Genomic DNA, 24,325 nt, shown 5'->3' on the forward strand with positions numbered 1-24,325 from the left:
GATAGGAATACTGAGGACAGCTTGGGTTAACTTCTCAATTTGAAAAACGATTTAAAATCGTCAGTCGTTAACCTTAAAGTGGTGATTTTTGTGAAGATTTAGTGATTAAAATGATCCCCACTGGGACCCCGATAAGGTGTATCCTGACATTTCAGATGATTAAGAGATGATCCAGTATGAGATGAAACAATGAAATCTACTTTGACAACTGGAAAAGTAACTCAAATTCTCATAAAGAATGATTAAATCTGTTAGAATAACTTTACATCCAGTTTCTATTGAAACAATTCTAGATCTAAAAAGATGGGGAACATTTGAACAAATAGCTGTGTGTTTCACTCACTGTCTCTCCTGTTCCAGCTGCTCCTCCATCGAATCAATCTTAGTCTCCAGGGTGGCGACACTCTGCCTGTGTTTGCCCCTCACTGCTCCCTCCAGCTCCCCAAGCCGAGCCTTCAGATCCTTGTTCTGCTTTTCAAGTTGCTCTCGAGCCAGCTCCGCCTTCTGGGCCAGAGTCTTCTCTCCCTGCAGCTGCACAGTCAGAGTCTCCACCTGCAGCACATGCAGAGCAGCGGTGAGGCTGGGTGCATACATGAAGTTGTGTGAAACTTATGCATGTGTTTTTGCATCTATCGCACCTGCAGAACTGTCTTCCTTTGTCTCTCTGCCAGCAGTTCGGCGTTACTCTGCTCTTCTTCCAGCTCCTCCTCCAGCTGACCCACTCGTGCTTCCAGCCTCCTCTTCTCTTCAAACAGCGCGTTCCTGGACAAACACATTCATCTTAGTAGTACCAACACGACTGCACCAGCGACAAAGCTCTAATCAATGTTATATACAAAAAGTACAAACTTTCCAGAGCTGCTGTTGACCATCTCATCTTCCAACTCATCCCTCTGCTGCTGAGCCTGTCTCCTCTGCCTCTCTGATACAGCCATCTCCTGAACAGAGAAACAGATGCAGACATTGAGGTCACATAAACACCTACGAGCATAAAAAGGGCAGGCACAGTATCTTAATATTCATAGAGGAATGTTTTAAGAACAAATGTAAAGCCACTTACTTCAGTGAGGTGCAGAACCTCTGCTTCCAGTGTTTGTATTTTCTTCTCGCTGTCTTTAGACTGTGCGATCACCTCCTCTCGAGATAGTTTGGTCTCATCTAGCTCACGCAGAACTTCCTTCATTTGACCCTGTGACAAATTAAAAATACATTTCAAACTTGAGTATGTTGATGTGTACAGAAAACTGATGTTTGTGGAGGTGGATTCCCGTTTCACCTGCAGCCTCCGTAGCTGCTTCACAGCCTCCTCTTTGCCACGGGTGGCTGTCTCCACTTGGGCTTCGGATTCTTGCAGCTCTGCCTCCAGCTGCTTCTTAGCCAGTACAGCCTGAGATCTCTGAGTTCTCTCCTCCTCCAAATGGATTTCCAACTCCTTCACCTGGAATAGACACGGGAACATAAATTAAACATATGAGTGTCTTGGACAGAGAGTAAAAGCCATGCCAGTGCTCTCCTCGGTCTTTATCCTCTCCACCTGCTTGCTGAGGGCCCTCCTCTTCTCCTCTCCCTTCTCCTCGCTGGTGCTGATTTCCCTCTCAAACTGAGCCTTGAGTGCCTGCAGGTTGACCTCCAGCCTCAGCCTTGAGTTCTCCGCCTCCGTCAGCTCCTCCTCCAGCTCCTGCGTCTGAACTCGCAAGTTCTGAACTTCTGTGTCCAAGTTCCTCCGGGTCCGCTCCAGCTCATGGACCTAATGCAGAGGAAGACACAAAGCCATGACTCACAGAGGACGGACACTGAAAAATAACAAAAACTACAAGAGGCAAATGCATACATTTTTGCCGACATCATCCTTCTGGTTTACAAGCTGCTCCATTTCCAGCCGGAGCTGCTTGTTGGCCCGCTCTAGCTCATCTCTTTGGTCTTGAACTTCCTACGAACAGCATCACAGAGGTTAGCCAACAAAATCCCAGATACATGAACAACATATAAGAATCCACATTCAAAAAAGTTACCTGGAGGGATCGGGACAGCGCCAGATATCTTGTTTCCTTCTCCCTGTTGTCTGCTTCTGCTCTGTCTCTCTCCTCTGCCAGGCGAGCGCTCACAGCCTTCTCCTCTGCCAGACACTGAAAGGGTGACGGAGACAAAGTTATCGACATGGGAAGATGTTTCAGGAATATTAGCTGTGTTTGCAAAGATCAAACTACGGTGTCACACCTGGTCAAATTTCTTCTGCCGCTTTTCCAGGGCCGTGCAGTTTTGCCTCTCTCTCTGCAGGGCAATTGTCATGTCCTCTATTTCCTCCCTCAGTCGCTCCCTCTGCCTCTCCACTCTTTCCTTCTCCTCCTCCCTCTGTCGCTCTCTTTGCAAGGCGCCGTCCAGCTCTCTCTGGAGCTTCCTGCGCGTCTCCTCTCCAGCTTCCACCGCTGTGCTCACCTCCTCGGACTGCTTCCGAAGCTCTGCAAGCTGCGGAAGTCGAGCAGATGTGGAATTCACAAACGTCACCATTAAATGTGTTGAACCTTCACAAGGCAACAACCATCAAACCTGCATCTTCAGACTTTAGTCTGTTAGATAAGGATCTATGCAAATTTATGTATGAACCCCCTGTCAATATTTTTTTTGTGATTTGTTTGGATTAAAACGAATGAGCAGCTAAAATGCAGCACTTAAACAGATTTACCTGCTGAGTGTGTGTTTGGATCTGCCGGGTCAGCTCTTTGGCTCGTTCCTCCTCCTCCTCGAGTCTTTCCATCAGTCCGTTCTTCTCATCCTCGAGACCTCGCGCCCTTGAGGCTAAAGCCACCTTCTGACGAGTTTCATCCTGCAGCAGTTCCTAAAACAGAAGAGAGGACAAAGGCCTGGTGACAGACAGTTCACGTGTGGGTGTTTTTTTGAGCAGGACAGGAAGAGACACTTTCAGTTTTTCTCGAGAATTATAAAAGCTTGTTACTGTCACGGCTTCAGAAGTTGCTTAAAGTGCCTGAAGTCCAACAACAAAAGCTGAATGTTCTATTTAAATCAATACTAGCGTCTGTGTGTTTGTTACCTTTGCATCATGCAGCTGACTCTCCAGGCTGCTGACTTCTTTAGTGAGTCGAAGAGATTTGTGGTCAGAGGTGGACAAATTGCTGGAGAGAGACTCGATCTCAGACTGAAAGAAACAGAGTTGGTTATTTGAGTTGATTCATCTCCAGAAAAGGACCAAAGACTATCTTTACTGCTGCATCAGAGTCTGCGTTTGTATATTTCAAAACATACAAAGCAACCCCTAATTAAACAGACAGGAAGCAGAGCTTGAAGGTTTAATAGCAGCAAACTTGTGTCCGTGTGCACCTGCAGCTTCTGCAGTCGCTCCTCTCTGTCCTCCCTCTCTCTGTCGGCCTGAGCCAGGCGGGCGCTGAGCTCCTGCAGCTGACTCTCTGCCCTCTTACGACCTCTTTCTGTCTCTGTGCGGCTCGTTTGGAGGCTCTTAAGCTCGGACGTCAAATTCTGCCTCTCCTCTTCCAGCACAACTTTGGCCTTCTCAAGGGACTGACGTGCCTGAAAGAGAGACAGCGAGTGATGCTGCATGTTCACATCCGCTTGTGTGTTTGAATGTGTGTGCATGTCTCTCTTACCCTCTTGCTGTTGTCCAGCTGCTCCTGGAGGCTGTCTATGGCAGCGCTGTGTTTGACTCTGAGCTCTGATAGCTGGACCTCGTGGCGGCGAGTCTCCTCTTCAACACATCTCTGGAGATCACTCAACTCTGCCTCACGACGAGACCTGTGGAGATGTACGAGGGGTGAAGACAGTCAGTGGTATTTTTCAGTCCTGATCTGACCAAACATTCAATAATTAACATTTCCATTTCAAATGCTGAATTTCTAAGCATGTTTACCTTAGCTCCTGTTGTGCAGCTGTGCTGTCCAGAGTGTCCTCCAGCTCAGTTCTCAGAGCTTCCAACTCCTCCCCCAGATCTCGTCTCTGTTTCTCTGCTCTTTCCCTCATCCCTCGTTCATTTTCCACTTCCTCCTTCAGCTCGGAGACTTGGGACAAGGCCTCCCTCAGAGCCCTCTGAGCTTCAGCACGACGTACACCTTCTTCCTCCAACCTGACAGAGGGAAAAACAAACAGATAAATGACAAACTGAACTAGCAACAATCCATCACAGTCTCTTGTTTGTTTTATACTTTCTGATGAGTCTCACCGGCCCTGCAGGGTGGTGATTTCCTTCTCCTTTTGAGCCAGAGTGCCCCTCAGCTCAGCAGACAGCATGCCCAGGTCTGAGAGCTGCTCCTGGGCCTCCAGCGACTCATTCTCCATCCTCCTCTTCCACTTCTCCTGTTCTAAGCGACCCTGCTCCTCACGTTTTAGACGCTCTGCAAACGGTGATATCCACATGTCAATCACAAGGTAGCCATATCTGTATATTCTTTTCTCTAAATGGGACTGTAATTTACCAAAAAAGATTAATGTTGTGTTTTATAGACTTGAAACTAGTGTCTAAGACCATAAAGTCATTCAGGAAAATGTTTACTGGCGCACTAAATTTGAATTATATGCTCATAGGATACAAAGGTTTAAAAGTATTTCTGCAGTGACTTCATAGTGATGCATGTATGTACATTAAAAGTAATTAAAAGTCTAATCTGAAGAAGACTTACCCTCTAGGTCAGCAATGACAGCCTCCTGTTTGTTCTTGAGTTTGTTGAGGCTTTTTGTCTTCTCCTCCTCCTCGGTAAGTTGGTCAGTCACCTCACTCAGATGCTCCTCCAGGAGTTTCTTCTCCTGCTCAAACGTAAAAACATATATAGTAGAACACAAAACCATGACTGCCTAGAAATGTGTAGGCAGTACTGAAAGGGTGTTTTATTTGAAGCTGTTTGATGGGACAGAAAACACAGACACACACTTAAACAATGTCAAAGTTTGAATGTGATGTCCACCTTGCTGAGTCTGTCTCTCTGCTCCACTGCAGTCAGCAGGTCGGTTTCAAGGCTCTTCACTTTGGTTTCCAAGGTAACCTTCTCCAGCAGGAGGCGCTGTCTGGCAGTTTCCTCCTCCTCTAGCTGCTCCTCCAGGTCCTGACAAAAACACAGGAGACAAGATAAGCCACATTACAGGCAGTAAAATATACATGGAGGCCCAGTTCAAACTTAGCGTTACAAACCATAAAAGGGTGAATTCCTCCTTCTAACCTGTATGTTCTGCTGCATTTTCTTCTTCTCATTGGTTAGCTGCACACCCCTCTCCTCCTCCTCCTCCAGTCGACTCTCCAGCTCACCCAGAACTTCCTCCAGCTCCTGCTTCCGACTGGCCAACCTGGCCCTCATCTCCTCCGCCTCCGCAAACAGCTCTGCCTCCGCCTGCAGCTGGTCAGCCAGCACTGCTTTTTCCTCCATCAGCTAGAATGTGACAGAGGGAGTCAGAGAAGAGGAGCGATGAGCGAGGCGTTGATTCACAGCAACAGGGGCGAACAGGCAACAAAACGAGGACGAGGTTTGTTTACCTGGGCGTGCTTCTTGTCCAGCTCGGTGTAGTCCTGCTCGGCTCGGGTCAGGTTGTCCTTGGCCTTCTGGAGTTCGGATTCCCTGGCCTGGATCTCCTCATCCTGCCGGGTCACCTGCAGCAAGGGCTTCACCTGGATAGCACACAACAAATGCCATATCTTAAGTCATAGTTTTTAACTAGGCCTCCTTCTACTTACATTCTGTCAATATTTTTACTGTCTGATCGCAGCACAAATTTCTTATTTCTTTTTTACTTGCAAGTAGAATTAATTCCGTTTAAAAAGGTTATACTTTCATGCCTGCAATACATGCGTCGTGTCAGTGTTTTGATGTAGCTGTGAGCACCTTAGTAAACAGTCGCCACCACTGCCAGTTCCTGAGTTTGAGGTAAGCAGCACAGTTCCTCTGCATCACCCTCAGAGCACTCAGCTGCTGCTGCTTCTTCAAAAAGGCTCTAAGACAAAATAAAACAATCAATCATCAAACAACTCGCTAAATTAATATTTGACCTGTGCTCCACCACAACTTCCTGAAAATATTTACTTTGCTGTCACCAGGTACCGCAAAGATTTGTTATTATCAGGCAAGAAAAGCACAGGAAACTGCGCCTTTACTTGTCCAAAGCGCTATTAGGGTCTCTTATTTTGGGACTTATGGACACTTTCTTCTAATGAAAATGTACCTCTTGATGTTTCTAATGGAATATGTCAAATGTCTGTGTATTAAATGAGCTATACAAATGAACTTGCTTTGCCTGACTCATTTTATTTGCAATAACCTCTTTAAATTGATTGTGATTCAGTGGTTTCCATAAGCCTTGCCAAATACCTTTCAGTGAGTCTGCAATTCTAATAGGAGCTGACAAAAGATGAAATATTAATGCTCCTTGAAGAGTGAAATACAAAACTCCCACTTATGCAGCAGTGAGCCAGCGCTTCTCAGAGTGCTTCCTACATGTGCTGCGGGTTTGCTCTCTGCTGCTCCTGCACCAAAGTTCGAAAAAAAGGTGGCAGTTTACCGGCTGGTGACTCCAGTTAGGTCCAGTTCATTTAAATGTACAAGTAAAATGTACTCTAAATAAAACAGACCATGAAAAGCAACAATGTGTCACAACATACGAATAATAGCACTGTGTTATCAGAGGATGGCTGAAATACAGTGACGATATCATGTTGTTAGGGTTTTAAATGACATACAACAGTTTAATGACAACTGAGACATATAATTACTGAACACTAATTTATCATCATCATGTTTGCATTGCTTCTGATCATTCTATCTGTTCTTGTAACTATAACTGTCTGCTAAGTCTTACCTGCGTGCGAGAAAGCCTCTGGCGGCGCTCTGGAAGCGTATGATGGTATCTGTGATCTTCAGGTCTCTCTCCTCCTCCAGGTGAGCCAGGACTCCAGCTCTGAAGAAGACTTTACTCTGACCCACCCTGAACAGGTTGTGATCCAGCTCCAGAGCACTGATCTGATCAGGGAGTGTTAATATGAGCCGGTCAATCCAACATCTGCATGCCTTCATCATGCTGCGAGTGTATAGCTCCTAAAATGTCACTTACCATGAGCTCTGAGGCCTGTTTGCCATCCATGAAGGTGCGAGGAATAGCATTAGGAGTGAGAATCTCATATCTGAAAGACAAATGTGAGAATATAGTATAGACAAAAGTAGAATACAGACTAATGCGAGTGAGAGATAAGAAGCTGAGGATGTGTGAAAAGAGGCTTTAAATGGTGCTACAGAATGTTTCTAAGGGTGCATGAGGTGTGTGAGGAGAAGCAGAGAAAGACAGAATCACAAACACACACCTCTGTCTGAACTCCTGGAACGGGATGCGGTTAGGGAAGCCTTGTCTGCAGATGCGAATCCCCTCCAAAACACCATTACACCTTAGCTGGTCCAGAACCAGGTGAGGTGCAAGCTTACCAGCCTGGTAAAAAAAACCAGAAATATTTTAAGTCAGATATTTTGTCAGCTTTCCTTAATGTTTCTTCTGGGTTCACCTTAACTCACCCTCTTTTCATGGTTGGGGATAATGCAGCGCAGGAAGTTGGGGTTGGTGTTCCTCAGTGTGGCCATCAGCTTTGTGAGAGACTCTTTGTAGAGCTGACCGACCGTCCGAAACATTCCCTTCTTTGTCTTCAGTCCTGCGGCTCCAAAAGTGACCGGTCCGCTGTTTTCTCCTGACGACACCTGGTCCAGGCCCACGATCCTGTCCACTGGATGAGAGCAGAAACCTGGTCTCAGTTTCATCAGCAATTATCAATAAGTTGGGGCTGACAAACATGTTTGCCAGGCATGATGGGACATTTAATGCCTGAGTGACTGTCATGACATAATGACTTCACACTGGCTGTCACATCAGCCTTGATAGCAGATGTGACAGCATCAACAAAGAGTGGCAGCCGATGGATTTTGTAACTCAAACCATTTAAAAGCTGTTACTAATAGCATATATTTGCGCAGCCAGTAAAAGACACACATAGGCTTCATTGTTAGTAAAGCCTTTCAAGCTTAACCTGTTTGCTTTGGACGTGCTCAGGCAGGCATGACAACACCTTTTCCTGAAAAAGCCACAGTGATTTATTTTGTTCCTCATCTGGCTGCGTCGAGTGCACTACATGCCAGGATATAAAAGCATGTAATAATAACTCTAAATGATTTGTTTATTGTGGCCATTACTTAAACATTATTCAGTAATACAAGGGAGCGGGACTGAAAAACCAAGAGCTAAATATCACAATTCTTTTCTTGGTTTTAAGTGGTGTCACGCCCTGCAACATCAGATGCACTTTCAGAAAAATAATTGCTTCAGAAAGTTCCTTTTTACTTTCACTTACTGTTTAAAATGACTGCAATTTTCACAATATCTATAATTAAGCTATCAGACCGAAGCTAAGGTGGTTATTCAAGCACCATAACACAACACGATATGTCTCTAGAGCTGATTCAGGATCACATTTCTGGCTGCTTGGTTTGTTTTGTTGGCTTTACCCCCCCCCCCAGAGATAATGCTATATTCGCTGAAATGTGCCTGCAAGCCAGTTGTTAAATTAGCTTTAATAAAGCCTCCAGTTGTGGTAATATGTGGCACAGCTGCATGCAAAGCATATGTGATCCTGAATGTGGCTTTTGTGACTGGCTGAGAGCATGCTGCTACCTTGACAGTGTCCTATTTCTACAGAATGAAAGACGAGTTAAACTTCTACACAAATGAAAGAAGCATCATCTCACAAATCACATCACTGTTACTAAAAGGCAAATCATGGTGAAAGAGCAAGTAGAGAACAACACAGTAGCTGAATAGTGCAAAAATGATGTCACTACAAGACAAATGTCAACTAAAACTGGAGAACAACTGACAAAAAAGGCACACCACAATCACAAGCCAGAAAACAAAACAAAACAGAAACGGAAGCCGAGGCAGGAATGAAGAATGCGTGTGAGATGAGGTGAAAAACCTACTGTCAGAGCCATTAGTCTGTAGGGTGGCATAGGAGTCAAAGAAGTAAACACGAGGAAGAGTTTGAATATCTGATGCAGAAGGCAGCAGAGCACAGGGAGGGGAAGAAGGAGACCAAGAGGGCACCAAATCAGTGCAGGAGGAAGAGAAGGGCAGAGGAGGAAAGGGGAGAAGGTAGAAGACAAGAAGGAGAAAGAACAGAGGACAGTGATAGACAGCAGAAAGTTAAAGAGAACAGCATAATAGAGAGGGAGAAGGGAGAAAAATGCAGCAAAGTTAATACATTTCCACCACAGTTTTTTTTCTTTACAAGTTTAAAATCTGCTTTTCCCAAGTTCAAAAGCCTCACGTAGACAGCAGTGATTGAAAGTGTGAGAGAATCAGTCTCACCCTCCTTCCACAGCTCGGACACAAAATGATCAGACGACTGGTGGAGAAGAGACGCCACATTGTCGTTCAGAGGATCCATGTTCTTCACTAACCAATCAAAGGCCTTATAGTCCACCTGAGGGGGAGAAAGTCGCATGGCGGAGACAAAAAGTGAGCTGCAACTTTACTGAAGATGTTCACGTGTGCGTGTTTTCCTTTTTTTAATACGGCAAAGATACCTTCCCAGCATAGTGAATAATGGAGAAGTCAGCTTCCCCGCGTGGCTGCTTTGGTTTGAAGAATTTTGGATGGCTGCCTTGCTCAGCAGACAGCTTCTCCACAAACGAGCGGTCTGTAGCCCGAGGGAACCAGCACTCTTCATCCAGCAGGGCCAGGACGCCGGGCGGATGAGCCTGAGAAGGAGAGCAAAGAAATGGCTGTGAAACAAGGATTTTACCAGTCAAAATGGCAAGGAATTGAAACGTTTCACCCCCGACGTGCACTTAAATATGAGTACAGTACAACTGACAGGTGAGAATGTTATTAAACTTATAGTATATACTGGTCTCTCGATGAGGTCAATGCAGGGCTGCAGGTCCAGGCCAAAGTCAATGAAGTTCCACTCAATGCCCTCCCTCTGGTACTCCTCCTGCTCCAGGATGAACATGGTGTGGTTGAAGAGCTGCTGCAGCTTCTCGTTGGTGTAGTTGATGCACAGCTGCTCAAAGGAGTTTAACTGCGGGGGGGGGGTGGGATTTAGGAAAAAAAAAACAACCACAAATTCATGTGATGTCATCTCTGGAAGAATGTGTACGCTCTCGTATTTGCATAGATTACTGTCCACACCACCACATGCCTATAATGCTTCTCTGAAGCCAAAATTAACTGCAAAAACAGGAAAAACGCTGGGCTGAGCCAAAGTCCTTCACCAGCACCTATGAGACTTTTGACAGACAAACCGTCATCACATCAACTCACCTGGAAAATCTCAAATCCAGCAATATCAAGGATGCCTATGAAGGACGCTCCCTGTCTCTGTCTGCGGTCAAGAGCTCTGTTGATTCTGTGGACCAGCCACCTGAACAGGCGCTCATACGTTGACTTCGCCAAGGCTTCGATGGCAAAGTCAGCCTATTAGAAAAGAGATTAACACGCTGAGCTTCACAGCAAAACGTTCATCTGTATGGGCACGAACGTTTTTGCAATACAAACATCTTACTTGTTCTTTTGTCTGGGCCTTCTGGACATACTCTCGACCCACTTTGATCCTCGGTGTGAGGATGGCGCGGGTGAACTCCATCACGTTGATGCCCAGCAGATGGCAGACTTTCTGAGCAGCTGTGTTATCGGGCATGGAGGCCTGGTCGTGGTTCTTCTCCTTCATGAAGGATATGTTTCCAAACTGCAGCACGGAGGAGATCACCTTCAGCATGGCTGAGGAGAGGTAAGACAGCATGAGAAGAAGTGATCCATAGCGAGAATCAAACTCACAAATTGCCTTTGTTCTTTCATCCTCGCTTACACACTGACTCCTCGGGGGTGAAGCCCATTATAACCATGGAGTCCATAGTCTGGATGAAATTCTCTGAATCGCTCTGACCGGGAACAGGGATGGAGCCTCCGCTGAGGAAACGATACTCATCAGCACTTCCAAGGAGCAAGTCCGCTGCACAAGATCAAACGGGGAGATTTAAATAGGAAAAACATTCATCTAATTTACACATACGCTCTGTAGTAATGCATCATTTCCTCACCTCGAGTTTCCTCCGAAGCTCCACATAACAACTGGTAAAAGATATGAAAGGTTCTTTCATCCTTGGCCTGACGAGTGGCCCGGGACTTTTCAAGGAGGTCTGGATTTTTTACGATTATGGACAAGAACAGCTGATAATAACAGTCCTTTTGCGAAGGAGACTATTATATTATTATATATGTCAACAAACAACCATAGATGTTTGAGTGGAAGTGTGTGTAAATGGTGAATACAGAACACAAAAGGATACAGGTCTCAATGTTGGCACCAACAATGTATCCCGCCACATCAAAGTTAATGCGGATGAATTTACCCTGGCAGAAGAAAAAAGAGAAGAGCTTCAAATTTCAGGCCATTTAGAGTGTAACCTCATGACAGAAGGCCTCATCGGGAGATAAACACGATTCATTTGTCCAATAACAGTTCATACAAATCTAGAGGAGTTGTCGTTCTTGACTGTCTTTGCGTTGCCGAAGGCCTCCAGGATGGGGTTGGCCTGCAGCAGCTGTCTCTCCAGCTCGCCCTGAGACGCAGAAGAAATGACTGATCAGCATCAGAGCGCCACAGAGATGAAGTTTACAAGGAAACCATCGTCGGCCTTATCAGCTAAAATGCACCGCTGATACAGATATTGATCGGTTATATAAAACACGAGAATTGTGTGACTCATCACCGATACAATCCGATGCATTTTCGGGCCCAAATTATCACTCACCGCAATCACATCATTCTCAGTGGGAGAAACAAATGATTCTCAACATAAATAAGCCTTAAAGCTCTCATTGTAATCAAATATAAGGTCCTAGATATTGTTACATAAATCATTGTTCCATATTCCATCATTTACTTCATGTATCTTTTATTAAATTTGACTTCTTCTGTGAAATTTAAAGGCAGCTTTGAAGACTTGGTTGAGAACCACTGTTAAGCTACAGCTTGGCTACACAAGCTACATACTGGCTGATTCTAGCAAGCTGCAATGCATGACTGCAGTTGTCGCATTGCCAGTGCAGCAGCTGTTGATGCAGCAGCGGCAGCCAGTGATGGACATCTCAGGAACTCGCTACAGGAGATGCTTAAACTGTGAAAACTGTGAGCAAATGCCGGCCAGTGAAGACGGACACATACACAAAGCCGAGATGTCAGCAGTTTCATAGCAAGAAAACACAGAGCAAACAACGTCTACATAGCCCACACTGACACAGCCAAACAGTGAGGTGTATGCATTTCATCCACACCCACTCACACACCCAAATCTGCACTTATTTAACAGTTTATCAAAACCACCTCCTCCTCAGCAGAAAACCTCCCAGTTCAACATACATCTGTAACTCTCTAAGGAGACAGACCCAGAAAACCAGAAGCTTTCAGATAGAAATCAGAAAGATTGTGATATATTTACAGAGGGTAGGATTCTCAGTGTGTTTAAAGTGAATCGTGTCAGGTAAAGATTCAACAGGAGGAAAAGTGTTAATTCCCCATGAGCAAACCCCAAGTTTCCTAAATATTTTCATACTCACATATTGCATACTCTGGCGAATTGTGGGGAAAAAATGGAGTTTTAGGGAAGGAGAATATTTGGTTGGATGGGTGAACATATGGATGGAATGAAAAAACAAAAGAGGACAAATAAGACAAAAATCACAACAGCCAAAAAAAAGAATACAAACATGTAAAATCAAATATACAGAGCGACTATTAACGAGGAACAACATCTGTAGAAACAGTCAAAATGTTTTGGGTTACTCTGCTGAGTTAGTCAGAATCACTGCGGGGTCCGTACAGCAGAAAATATTACAGGAAGCAGAAGAGAAGGACAGGGCAGCAGGACAGAAGTAACTCACCCTGTTCGCCAGAGAGCTGCCTCTTGTTAAGGACCTAGAGCCATCCATCTGAGCATGTGGAAAGAAGAGAATGAAAGGAAACAAATGCAGGAAGTAAGGACGGTAAGAAATAATGCAGAGGAAATGTGGAAAAGGAGTGTGTGGCAGAGAAACCCCACTCTGGGGGTGTATCATAAGGCACTGTGAACTAAACTGGAAACTAGATACCATGGATTTTAGAAAACCATGAAACAATTAAGGATAACCTTTGGAGTTTTCTATCTCTAGTAGCACGTAAGAGCTGTATTCTTATGAGTAAAGTCATAAGTCTTGTGCATGTGACTGTTCCACTTTAGTCCAGCTAACCTCTCCACATGCGGTGGCAGTGATAACACACCAAAGAAGTGCAGGAAAACAGCAGCAAAGACAGAGGAGAAGACGTCCAGCTTGTAAACATTTCAGGAAGAATTTCAAGAGGAAGGAAATGGACCCGACATGACTATCAGACCTAAAGGATGTGTACAATGCAGTTTGGTGGGAAACCCTGAAAATAAACATCACTGTTCTTTGTGCAACTCGTTTGGGTGCTTTTAAGCCAACACCGACGACACAGTTTTAACACAGTAAAACTGGGTCATGTCAGGTGGGGTTTTTTTGTTGAACGAGGAACTGCAAGTTGAAAGAGTTGTGACAAGGTTGACTCAAACTATAAACCGAGTGAGGTGGCATAACGCCGTCTAGCATTCAGTCAAGTGTGAAACGTTTGGAGGAGTTCTTCCATAGATCAAAGATTTCTTCTATTTCCCCTTCTTCCTAAACGTTCCTCCTCTCGTACGCTGTTTTTTCGAGCTGTTGCTCTGTCATTCGTACTTCTGTGATGTTCCAACAGTAACGCACCTGTACGGCTTCTTTGTTTCTACCCAGAGTGCCACCTTTATGGGAGGAGGCGACGTGGGCCAAATACTGGATGACTTTCTTTGTGTTCTCCGTTTTCCCGGCTCCAGACTCGCCTCTGGAACACACACACAGAAAAAATATGTAAGGTACACGCAGGAACATGGTAAATACCGTTGCTGGTCTAAATGGTCGGTCTTAAGACACATGGTCTCAATTATGAATAGTGTATATAGTTTTAAAGGGAACAAGAGACCAAACACGCATCCGACACAACAATAAACACAGAGCCCTGGCGGTGCATGCAAAGCCACAGATCTAAACAGAGAGCAGGTGTGGAGGACACAGTCGGTGTCCCCATTGTTGCTTTTGGAGAGGAATGAGGGAGAAAGGATCAAAAATAGCAGCCGTAAAAGATCTAAAAGAAGCACGATCCTTGTTCCCAATAGAAATCCCAGACTGATGCAAGACGAATCTGAAGTGGGATCCTTGACAATGACAGGAAGATTACGGCAGAGAGACATGAATGGTGGGCGCAGACAGATGGCAGGTTACATTCATATTACAGGCCTTAACGTTAACCTCTGACTTTTTCCTTCATGTTTGATCAAACCCTGGTGTGAAGGGAATGGTCTTGGGCTTTTATGTGCACATTTACAGCAATAACAATACAAGGCATCCTTATACAGAATGTAAAAAAATGGCACAAATTAATTCTACACAGCTGAGTTTGGATTTTACTGACTTTGTAACATATAAAAATGCCTCAAAAAATAGATAAACAGAAACAAAAATGATCCTTCACAGTAAAAAAAAAAGTTGCTTTGACCCAGTTTTTAACTGGGAATCTGAATAAACGAACGTGCACGGGCCTGAGTGGCCGCAAGTGAAAACAGATGAAAGTGAATCACGCACTTAACTCTCCGACACCGTTAGTGTGACCCTACAGGAGTGCTCCTCGTGGAAGTGACAAGGCGTTCACACACACACACACACATACACACACACACACACACCAGACCGACCCTTTAAGTTACTCACGTGCAGAGGATTGATTGATCTTCTCTGTCTGTGGAGGAGAAAAACATCATGAGATTATACTGACAACCAGACATTTTGCAGGTCTCTGGCACAAAGTTACAGACAACAGAGAAACACACTACAAAGTCTAAGCATTTTGCTGACGTACGATTACTTGAAATAACACACTAGGATGCTGTACGGCTGTGTCTTTTATTGGCTCACATTAGACTAAACCTCCACCTCTGCTGGGTGGGCATGAAGGGTCCAGCAAACCCTCACAAGGACCAACACCTTATATTTTGAGGGGTAATACATCATAAACGAGTACACAGATGGACTCACAGATGTCCACCACCGCTGTGTTTCCATCTCTGACGACTGTCAGGCTTTAACTGATTAGTACAGTAAGACAGAGGCTGGTCACCAGCTGAACTGGTCTCTGCAGACTGTCAAACCGCACAACACTGGTGGCTGATGGGTGGACACGGCTTACAATGCTGCTGGTATTTGCTTTTCATATTCCCGCATGTTGAGTTTCAGAAGAATTCATACTCGTTCTACAGGTTGATTCACGGTGGCAACACACCTTCAACCTACCCCGAAGGGGCTTGAGAGTGGCAGTGACGACTGCAGACACAGAGCCTGATCTGTCCTGTCCTATTCTTTCAGCTAGACAAGGAGAGGCAGAAAACATTGCACAATCAGCTCTTAAAACTGTTGCTGGGAAATCTCGCCGACTCATTTCATGAAGTCATGACAGGCACGGCATAAAAGACGTTTTTTACAATTTCGACACCCTCCACACCTAATGTGCCGCTGCATTACGCAAACCAAGATTTGCTACACTTTCAAATCTCAGCTGTGAAAAATACTATCTTGCCTATTCGTTTTCACTCTGACATCTTTTGACTAGACTTCACCTTCAAAAAGCATTCAGGGTGAGGCTGGAGGATCAAAGATCACAGAGAATCCTGCATACCAGACTGAGCTACAGGGTCAGAGTTGTTAGGGTCGCCGGTGGCGTTGATTACCTTGTAGCATGCTGCGATAGGCCGCTTCGGATATGGCGTAGATGTGCGGTGGCATCTCGTGGCGTTTTTTGCCGCGGTACATCTCAACGATGGACTCTGTGTAGATTGGCAAGTTCTTGTACGGGTTCACCACCACACAGAACAGCCCTGAATATGTCTGGAAAACGACACAGGACAGAGGCGTTTAACACTGGAACACAGAATACCATCGTCTCGTTTGCCTCTGATCTAAATAAATGCTTATTCGCAACAACAGTGCACGTTTGTGAGGATGTCCTCTCTTTCTGCATCACTTCTGCTGTTTGGTGACTGCAAAATAAAAAATAAAAATCACATTTATCTGTTGCTTCAGTGGTGTCATGGAAATTCTTGTGAAGCCAGGACACTTATGAAATACTCAGGGGACAAAACGGTGACGAAAATATTAACTGGAGTGCTCGGCTGAGGAGAAACAGTACAGTATAGAAGGCGGCTAATAATATTTCTGAAAGATCACACGCCTGCAGGCCATTTATGCAAAGAAATAAACGCATTGATCTATCCTTGCATGATTTAATGTATAATAAGACCAGAATGATACATTTAGAAGCCTTCAACTACCTTTATGACAGCTATTTCAGGCCTTTTGCATTTAAATCTCTACTTCACAAATACACTACAGATCATGACTCGTTACATAAAATAGCATAATTTTTTCCTCATTATGCTCCCCTTTTTTTTTTTTTATAAATAGGAGATCATTTAGTGATCTATTCAGTAAAGAAAATAATCCATATTTTGAAAGACAACCAAAGTTAATGCAGCTGGTGATCACACTTTCCACTTAGTGCCCATCAATACCATTAATGCTCTCATGGTGCTTTCTGACTGTGGTGAAAGTCATGAAGGGTAACAATAATACATGCACACAACACTATCTTACTTCATAATGTATTATGGCTATCTAAAGTATGCCAATAAGCCATCTCTGCTCCTCAGTGGTATCTCTTAACCACCCCCCTGTCGGCGTTCTCTCATTATTCATCCCATTAGTAGGAAGTTCAATGTTTAATATCCTTTACATTATTCTACTTTAACTGCTGGTGCTGCTGGGTTATCAGTACTTCCATTTCCATCTGCTGCTTTTTGAATCCCTTTCATATCTATTCTTTACACTTTAGCCCCCTTTTTTCTTTTTTTTGCAACAGTAACTGGAGATGTGCCCCCCCCGCCTCACACATTCGAACCCCTTTGTAAACCGAGTCCTCCCGTCTCTTACCACCGCATATTAGTTACACAGGAGATGCCACACGCATGTGCTACACATGACAACATCACAGACTCAGACACGTGAGCTCCTTTCCGACTTGCTGCCAGTTCTATGCTGCGAACGCACTCATGCTCTCGTGTCCTCGTTGTTTCATGCACTCACATAGATCAGGCCGGAGTAGTATCTCTCTCTCAGGTTGTGCAGCACCGAGGCCTCGTTGAGGCAGGTGAGGTCGGCCATGTCCTCAACTTTGCTGAAGCGTGGAGGGTTCATTCGCTGCACCTCCTCCCTGGACAGCGTCAACTTCCGCTGGCTGTCCGTGAGCTCCACTTCCACCTCATCGCCACGCTCCTCCCGAATGCTGGCCGACTGAGAAATCCAGATTAAACAGAGAAAAAGTTAGAAACAAAGGCAGCAGGGAGTTTTCTCTACATCTCTGATACCCAACATCTGCTTGAGATTCTCCACATTAACCATAGTCTTCTGCCTTTTTGCAGTAAACAACACGTGGCTAAATGCATGGGATCACAACAATCTGTGCGTTAAAACTATGCAGTGTGGCAGGCTCAGATCGTGACAGAGGAGCTCTCCAGAAAGCCACGGCTTCTGATAAAAGCTAAAGATAAAACATACCAGAATGTGAAAGGGCTACCGGTTGTCAAGCAAGTCAACAAAGATGGTGTGAATTTGTAATTCAGCTCAGAATAGAGTAAAAGCTAAAGTCCGCCTACAAGGTAGAACATCACGAACAATTGTCAGAATTATCTAACGCATATCAATCTGATCCAGTTTGGGCCTCTACACTAAACCTGCAGACCAACATTGTGAATGTGTTTGAACATGAGTCTGGTAGAATCTCTCCAAGCTTCAGGGTTTGAGTGTCATTGCATTTGACAGCAGATAAGAATAGATGGTGGCAGAGACGAGGGGAGAGGACCTCTTATTGTTGTCAGCCTTGTTGCACAGGAAGTAGTGAACTGTGGATCTGACCATGTCACAGGACCCTGCTCTACTACAACTCCCCTCTGCTACTTAACATGCACAACAAGCAATATAAATGTGTGTGTGGGTGTGCATTAGTCACAGAAAGAAGTACATGCTCAGAATATGAAACCGCATGGTGATATATGTGTGTGTGTGTGTGTGTGTGTGTGTGTTTGTCCAACAGTGAAATTCTCAGAACATGAGTTTAAAATGAAGTCAGTGTCTCTGCGACGGCCTCCTTAACATTGGGAGGCTGAAGGAGCGTATTGTTCTATTCATAGAGCTCTTTATGAAACCAGTCCAGCAGAGAAAGGGACACTCAGAGACAGGACATCGAATTCATGTGTCACATCCGAAAAAAATGCATACTGAAAACTTCTTCTGAGCATTATTCAAAGTGCTTAGACCGGGTTGAACAAATTGAAATTATAACAAGGGCCTTGGGCGAGCCACGAGGTCTTGATGTGCCAGTAAAGCATACAAGAAAAGCAAAGAAAATTGTGCACTGTCATAGGGATAAAAAGTGGATAAGGTGAAACCACAAAGGCGCATGCACACCCTATGCTGCTTTATTTCAATTGCCTGACACGCCTGGCGCTGAAGTCACACACTCGGGGCTAATAATTTACAAGAGGGTTAATGCTCTGATAGTGAAAGCAGGAATGTGAAGGACAAATTGTAAAAATTAATTCCTTTACATTATTGAAAGGTGTTTATTCTCACAGCCTTCTATACGTCTCAACCCATTAAGACCTGATGTAGCATATGAGAAATGAAGTGCGGCGGTTAGGAGGATGCTAATGGACTAAGTTAACTGCTTGTGGTGAACCAAAATCCGAAAAATTAACAGCTCACCTCGAAGCCATGCTTCTCTGACGGCACCCACACCAGCCTCTTAGCTGCCCAGTCGGCCTGGCTGGCGGCGGAGAACACAGGGGAGCTGGAGTTTGGAGACCCCGGCCCCGCGCCTGATGACAGGAAGCGGGTGACATCGTTGGCACCGCCCCCTGTTGGTTTGGACATGGTCCTACTGGCACTGGGTGAGGAGAGAATAAGAGCAGAAGCAATAAGTGAGCCCGTGTTGGAACCATTTCTCTGTGAATGAGCTCTACGACTGGTGGACGGTGGCACTGATGTGATTCTGTGTCAAGACATCTCACACTCCATGCACACCCACCCACGCATGGAGGGAGAACCGTAGTAGCACGCAAGCAGCGTGTAGCCTGTATCCAGCAGAGGCTGGGCCAGGGATGGCCTAATTGAGAGACACAGCAAATCAAGGGGAAGACGAGAATGGAGGACAGAGAGAGAGATTTCTAGGTGGAGGGCTGGAGGAACAGTGAGACGCATCAATCGACTCGGAAAACTGACATGACAGTGGGGAGGGGAGGGATAGTGAGGAGCTGGGGAAAATCAGTAAGAAGAGAGGTTCAAAATGAACTGAATCTACAGTTAGCTGAAAGAAAATGAAGCATGCTTCCCCTGCAGGACACTGAACTCAGCAGAGACAAATCTCCAGAGAGGTGGTCACTGAGGATGAGTGGACACAGTGAGGCCAAAATGCTGATTCACCTCCGGGACCCGATAGCTGCTAAAAGTGGCCGCTGCTCCGACACATGAAGGCAATGTAGAGTCAGACTAACTGCAGCTAACCACAACTGGATGTTTCTATATTTGCTCCATCATCTAAGAATAATGTTCAGAAGTGAGTCTGAGAAAGATTCACGTGGTGGGATGTGGAGCAAGTTTGAGCTTAATTGAGTGGGACAAAAAGGGACACTATAAGATGGCACCATGCTCTCCTGGAACCTCTACTTTCTGACTTTAAACAGACCAAACAATGTTTCAAATAGCAACACAATGATTAATGTACAGTACAAATATTGATAATAACAATAAGCGTTAGTCGGAGCCCTGATGTGTCATCTTCCAGGGCTTATTATTAATTAGGCCTTTACATGTACTAGATATCAATTGGGCTTTATGAAGGAATGAGCTGACACAATGTCATCGAAAGTCATCTCAGAGGGAGACGCAAACCTTAACTTTGATCTGACAAGCAGCCTATTGTGCCGGCTTGTGCAATGAGCGCGTTTTCTATGAGACATCTCAATACCTCTGTGGGTATGTCATCGGGCCTGATTCCTGCTATGCATCTCGGTTTTATCTGCTCTGTCTGCCTGACTGTTCCCAAACCTGTCGTCAGCATACCTGTAACTCCAACACAACTTTGGGCGTGGAGAAAACATGTTGACAAAAGGCCAGCCAACACCCAGCCAGTCAGCATGGAAACTATGAAATCTTACAATGGCATTAAAAAAAAGGTGTGCGTCTATTTTTATAGGGCTTTATAACCTATCCTGTTAAGTTATAGATCATAAAAGGTAGATCCAAAACATCCAGCTTTTGCTCGCATCTTTTCAAGTAACTTGGAGCTGTAGTTTTTAAGCAGCAGCACAAAAGGAAAGAGCTCACTTGTCCGGAGCCATTTTCATCGAAGTCCTTTGGTGTTGCAGTGACTATTAACCTCAACTGGATAGGTTTTGTTCATTCTGTGACTTTTAAAGCCACAAAAACGAAACCGTATCAGGTTTTGGGTAATACCTGATAGTGTTTGTGTAGTGTACCTGATGATTAAATGACAAAAAAATACGAAAATTGTATTGTTTGTAGAAGAAATATATGCCATGAGAAGAACAGTTCCAGTTGGTGAAAAGGTAAATGATGTCCTTTGCAGACCACCAGCACCCAATGAGACATCATCCAGTTCCATAAGGAGCAATAAGCCTTCATCATTATTGTTACATGTTATCAGCAGATAACAGTGTATCTTTTTATACACTTTTCGAAGCTGTGGGTGTTGCTCTCCCTGGTTGAAGTCTTTAGAAAATCAGATGTGCAACTCCACAGCAGCCTTCTCTCTCACACACACACACACACATAGCTACACACACAGAGACCTCAGGTTGTCGCAGTACAGCGTGGACCAACCGGCAAACTCCTCCTGCAGCAGCTGGAGTTGCCAAAAAATCTGACTGCTCTCCTCCATAGCAACACCCTGAACACCGAGCAGCAGCCCACAGGCAATACCCTCAGAGCCTGAGCCGAGGTCACTCACTGCGGGGGTCCTGTGCTCTTTCTCTGCGCGTAATTAATGTGTGGGTGCCTGCGTGCGTGACTGTGCGTGTATTTTGCAGGGTGGGGTGCGAGCTGGAAACGCCTTTTCCTCAGCTTTGATGCGAAGTGGCGGTGCAATAGTAGGAGGAGGAGGAGGGGGGGGGGGACGATATTGAGGCATCTGCGCACTTAAAGCGGACAGTGAGGAAAGGTGACATTATCAAGCCACCGGCTGTGATAATTACAGCGCAGCTGCAGAGCCGTACAGATGCGGCGTGACCCCTATAAATAACCAGCACATTCAAAGTGGAGCTCCAGCTCCTAACCTGACGAAGACAACCACACCTTGAAGGGAATATGTGAGCCACAGCCTTTAATTGACTCTGTGAGCCGCGTGCATGGGGCAGCCACCAAACCGGCCATTTTTTTAGACCATCATTATCATCACTTTACTGTAGTTCAAATCAGAAAAGGCAACAGTGCGGCTGTAGCTTATCATCATGAAATAGGTTGAAATGAATCACAATGAAAACGGACTGTTTACACTGGTCACTTCGATGTAAGACCCTCATCGAGGGCATTTAAAGATAACGTGCATAGTCCTCCCAATGTTTAGGCGTTAAGCAATCGAATTTAGACCAACCAAGCGAGCGAGGTTAGCCAGCTCCACTGAAATATGATACGTTAAAGGATATTACACTGGCTATTTACGAGTTGGATTAGGGTAAAGGCAATTAAATGTCTCACCTTCAGGTTCCGCTCTGAATAGAGGATAAGGCTGTGTTGTGAGGAGAACCAGGATGAGACTGTTTCTCGGTTATTTTCCTGCCCAGAGAGGTGTGTAGCCTTACCGCATATGCGGCTTTTATCATTGCATTGCTGTCTCAGTGGAGCCGCACACACTTCTCGGTGAGAATAAAGTAGGGAGCACTGTGGGCGAGACGACGGCTTCAGCGCCCAGCGAGAGCTTCCTGCTAGCAGACCAACCAGCTTCGAGAAGACGGGCTTTAATCAAACCTCACAGAGAAATGACTCCAATCAAACCCTGAAGCCGAGCCGCAGACCCGCCTCATGAATACCACGGCAGCTTTCCGCCCCAAAGCGGGCACGAAACTGCTGCGGTGACGAATCGCGTTAAGGACAGAGCAGAAATCTCCGCCATTAACCAATGTTAACGGATAAGGGGCGGGGCTTAAAGTGAGTGACGTGTGAAGCGGCTAACCGGAGCGCTGCAGCAGGTGCCGTGCGGCACTCTCGCGCTAGAGCAGGGAGATTTGCGCGCTCTTTGTTTACCACAGTGTAGCGGCGAGTGTCCGCAGACACTGATCCTGGATCTGATTTGTTTGATTCCACTCACAAACGGTACAGGTTTGGTTGGAATTATCTGATCCCAGACGCGTGATTCAGATCATCCTGGAAAAATCCGACTGAATCCGAATATCTGCGGCACCAGGGTTCCTGTGCTTCTTGTAGATATTTACAACAATGTAGACATGTTTGGAGCAATTCCTGGAAATGAATGAAATGTTAATGTTATAATATGTAACAATTCATTGACATTTACTGCATTTGAAACATACACAGAGAAACTGTGGGAATTGTGGTGTGGAAAGCGTCACAATGAAGAAGAACCTGAGGTAGAAACACCCCCCACCCTCAAAGGCTGTAAAGTTCAAGGGAGGTTTATTGGCTAAAATATTTCGGGATGTTGCCATGGAAATGGGTTGTTTACTCTTCTTTTCTCTTCTTTCTATGGGCTCATTTCAAAATTAGCCTTAAAAAAGCTCCAAAAAGCTTGTAAGTTTTCTTTCTCCTTTTTCTAATTTAAAAAGCTTTATTTTTGTCAGACAATATACATATTAATATAATCTACTAATATGGGTATTTAATCAGTGTAATAAAACCATTAGAAATTAGAGAAAAACAATTCCAGAAGTGCCCCTTGAGGAACAAGATGTGCAAATAAGGGTTTTTCACTTCAATGGCAGGAATTATGTTACTTCTTATACCATGTAAGCTGTAAAGCCATTAGGGCCACACTGGGTGTTTGTTCTTTTTATGAATGAGCAGTCGTGGTATTTTGCACAAGAAGACTTTTTGACAACACAATGAAAAATAAAGAAACATTCACCTTCGATTTATTCCTTTAACTAGTCCAAGTGTTATACAAGTGTTTCCTCTTTCCTGTGAATAGAATTGTTTGTGGGACCCGTGACGGCTTTAGTAAAAACCTACAAGTGATCTTTAACAAACAGATTTCTTGTGTAGAGTTTCAGCAATAAACATGAAACTGTAAACATGAACACAAAAAATCCTGTTGGATTTGATGTGAACAGTAAGGACTGTTACAAGGAAAATGAATAAAGAAACAACCAGTAGTTGTAGTTGCATCCTCTTGCTTTATTTGCTCTACAACACAGTTGTGTTTAATTTGGAAGTGCCCTATGCCTGAGGCCGCTCTGAAATTACACGATGAAATGGAGAGCTTTCACTTCATCTCCAGAAAAATAACAGAGGAAAACTAGCAGAGCAGTATCACAGTACGCTGTGCAGTTTACATTATCTAGAAAAAGTACTGTACTGTGAGCAGCGAATCCTAAGTGTACAGTAACGTGACCAAACAATCTGTTTCTTTTAGGGTTTTTTAAAAAGCGCTATTAAAGTGATTGTGCTTTGGACTCAAGTTACACTTCACAGAGGTGGAGGCAGGGTGAATGACAAGACCCACCTATAAATAGCACATGGTAGCTTCGAAGGGGCAGTGTGAGGGGACACACAAACACAGAACAGTGTTAACATTAATTGCATGAGACAATATGTTACCAATTAATACCTCAGCTCTGTCTGAGGTTAAAAGTGTGTATCTCTTCAGTGACACGAGTGCTGCTGCTGCATTGAGGTTAACTTGTCTTAAACCAGAAACTCTATTACACTGTTGTAGAGCTTCATCTGTGATATTGGCCTCCACATTTTACTTTTGTGCACAGTACAAAGAACAAGCTCCCAGTTTGTGTGTCAAACAGGTTGATTATTGGTCAACACTGTAAGATGTTGAACCCCTCATATTGATTTACATCTCCTTTACCAAAACACCCAATAATCAAACACTTAAATACTCAAG

The 24,325-nt window shown here is 44.7% G+C and overlaps 1 protein-coding gene across 3 annotated transcripts in view; it reads right to left on the bottom strand.

Moving 5' to 3' along the window:
- myh14 (myosin, heavy chain 14, non-muscle) overlaps window positions 1–22,288 on the bottom strand; it is a 28,055-nt gene extending 5,767 nt beyond the window's left edge. The window contains exons 1-42 of one of the 3 annotated variants that reach the window (XM_072394110.1): window positions 21,952–22,288; window positions 18,943–19,123; window positions 17,266–17,472; window positions 15,855–16,011; window positions 14,842–14,869; window positions 13,804–13,918; window positions 12,928–12,975; window positions 12,604–12,615; window positions 11,514–11,606; window positions 11,334–11,397; window positions 11,085–11,183; window positions 10,853–10,996; window positions 10,550–10,764; window positions 10,309–10,461; window positions 9,893–10,066; window positions 9,570–9,743; window positions 9,352–9,466; window positions 8,964–9,032; window positions 7,512–7,717; window positions 7,307–7,428; window positions 7,060–7,129; window positions 6,808–6,968; window positions 5,838–5,946; window positions 5,492–5,623; window positions 5,181–5,387; window positions 4,929–5,066; window positions 4,647–4,770; window positions 4,190–4,361; window positions 3,881–4,093; window positions 3,621–3,765; window positions 3,337–3,543; window positions 3,050–3,154; window positions 2,684–2,836; window positions 2,218–2,466; window positions 2,013–2,126; window positions 1,832–1,930; window positions 1,535–1,747; window positions 1,277–1,438; window positions 1,061–1,189; window positions 850–938; window positions 639–762; window positions 344–552 (exon numbers count right to left, since the gene is read on the bottom strand). In XM_072394110.1, coding sequence (XP_072250211.1) covers window positions 344–552; window positions 639–762; window positions 850–938; window positions 1,061–1,189; window positions 1,277–1,438; window positions 1,535–1,747; window positions 1,832–1,930; window positions 2,013–2,126; window positions 2,218–2,466; window positions 2,684–2,836; window positions 3,050–3,154; window positions 3,337–3,543; window positions 3,621–3,765; window positions 3,881–4,093; window positions 4,190–4,361; window positions 4,647–4,770; window positions 4,929–5,066; window positions 5,181–5,387; window positions 5,492–5,623; window positions 5,838–5,946; window positions 6,808–6,968; window positions 7,060–7,129; window positions 7,307–7,428; window positions 7,512–7,717; window positions 8,964–9,032; window positions 9,352–9,466; window positions 9,570–9,743; window positions 9,893–10,066; window positions 10,309–10,461; window positions 10,550–10,764; window positions 10,853–10,996; window positions 11,085–11,183; window positions 11,334–11,397; window positions 11,514–11,606; window positions 12,604–12,615; window positions 12,928–12,975; window positions 13,804–13,918; window positions 14,842–14,869; window positions 15,855–16,011; window positions 17,266–17,472; window positions 18,943–19,110 — 5,687 coding nt within the window. In that variant the 5' untranslated portion in view covers window positions 19,111–19,123; window positions 21,952–22,288. The remainder of the gene's footprint in view (window positions 1–343; window positions 553–638; window positions 763–849; window positions 939–1,060; window positions 1,190–1,276; window positions 1,439–1,534; window positions 1,748–1,831; window positions 1,931–2,012; window positions 2,127–2,217; window positions 2,467–2,683; window positions 2,837–3,049; window positions 3,155–3,336; window positions 3,544–3,620; window positions 3,766–3,880; window positions 4,094–4,189; window positions 4,362–4,646; window positions 4,771–4,928; window positions 5,067–5,180; window positions 5,388–5,491; window positions 5,624–5,837; window positions 5,947–6,807; window positions 6,969–7,059; window positions 7,130–7,306; window positions 7,429–7,511; window positions 7,718–8,963; window positions 9,033–9,351; window positions 9,467–9,569; window positions 9,744–9,892; window positions 10,067–10,308; window positions 10,462–10,549; window positions 10,765–10,852; window positions 10,997–11,084; window positions 11,184–11,333; window positions 11,398–11,513; window positions 11,607–12,603; window positions 12,616–12,927; window positions 12,976–13,803; window positions 13,919–14,841; window positions 14,870–15,854; window positions 16,012–17,265; window positions 17,473–18,942; window positions 19,124–21,951) is intronic. The other 2 variants (XM_072394112.1, XM_072394111.1) reach the window with 2 other exon arrangements.
- Window positions 22,289–24,325: the final 2,037 nt, after the last annotated feature.

The sequence above is a fragment of the Leuresthes tenuis genome, unplaced genomic scaffold, assembly GCF_036924035.1.
Source record: "Leuresthes tenuis unplaced genomic scaffold, fLeuTen1.0.hap1 SCAF_10, whole genome shotgun sequence".
Classification (NCBI taxonomy): Eukaryota; Metazoa; Chordata; class Actinopteri; order Atheriniformes; family Atherinopsidae; genus Leuresthes; species Leuresthes tenuis.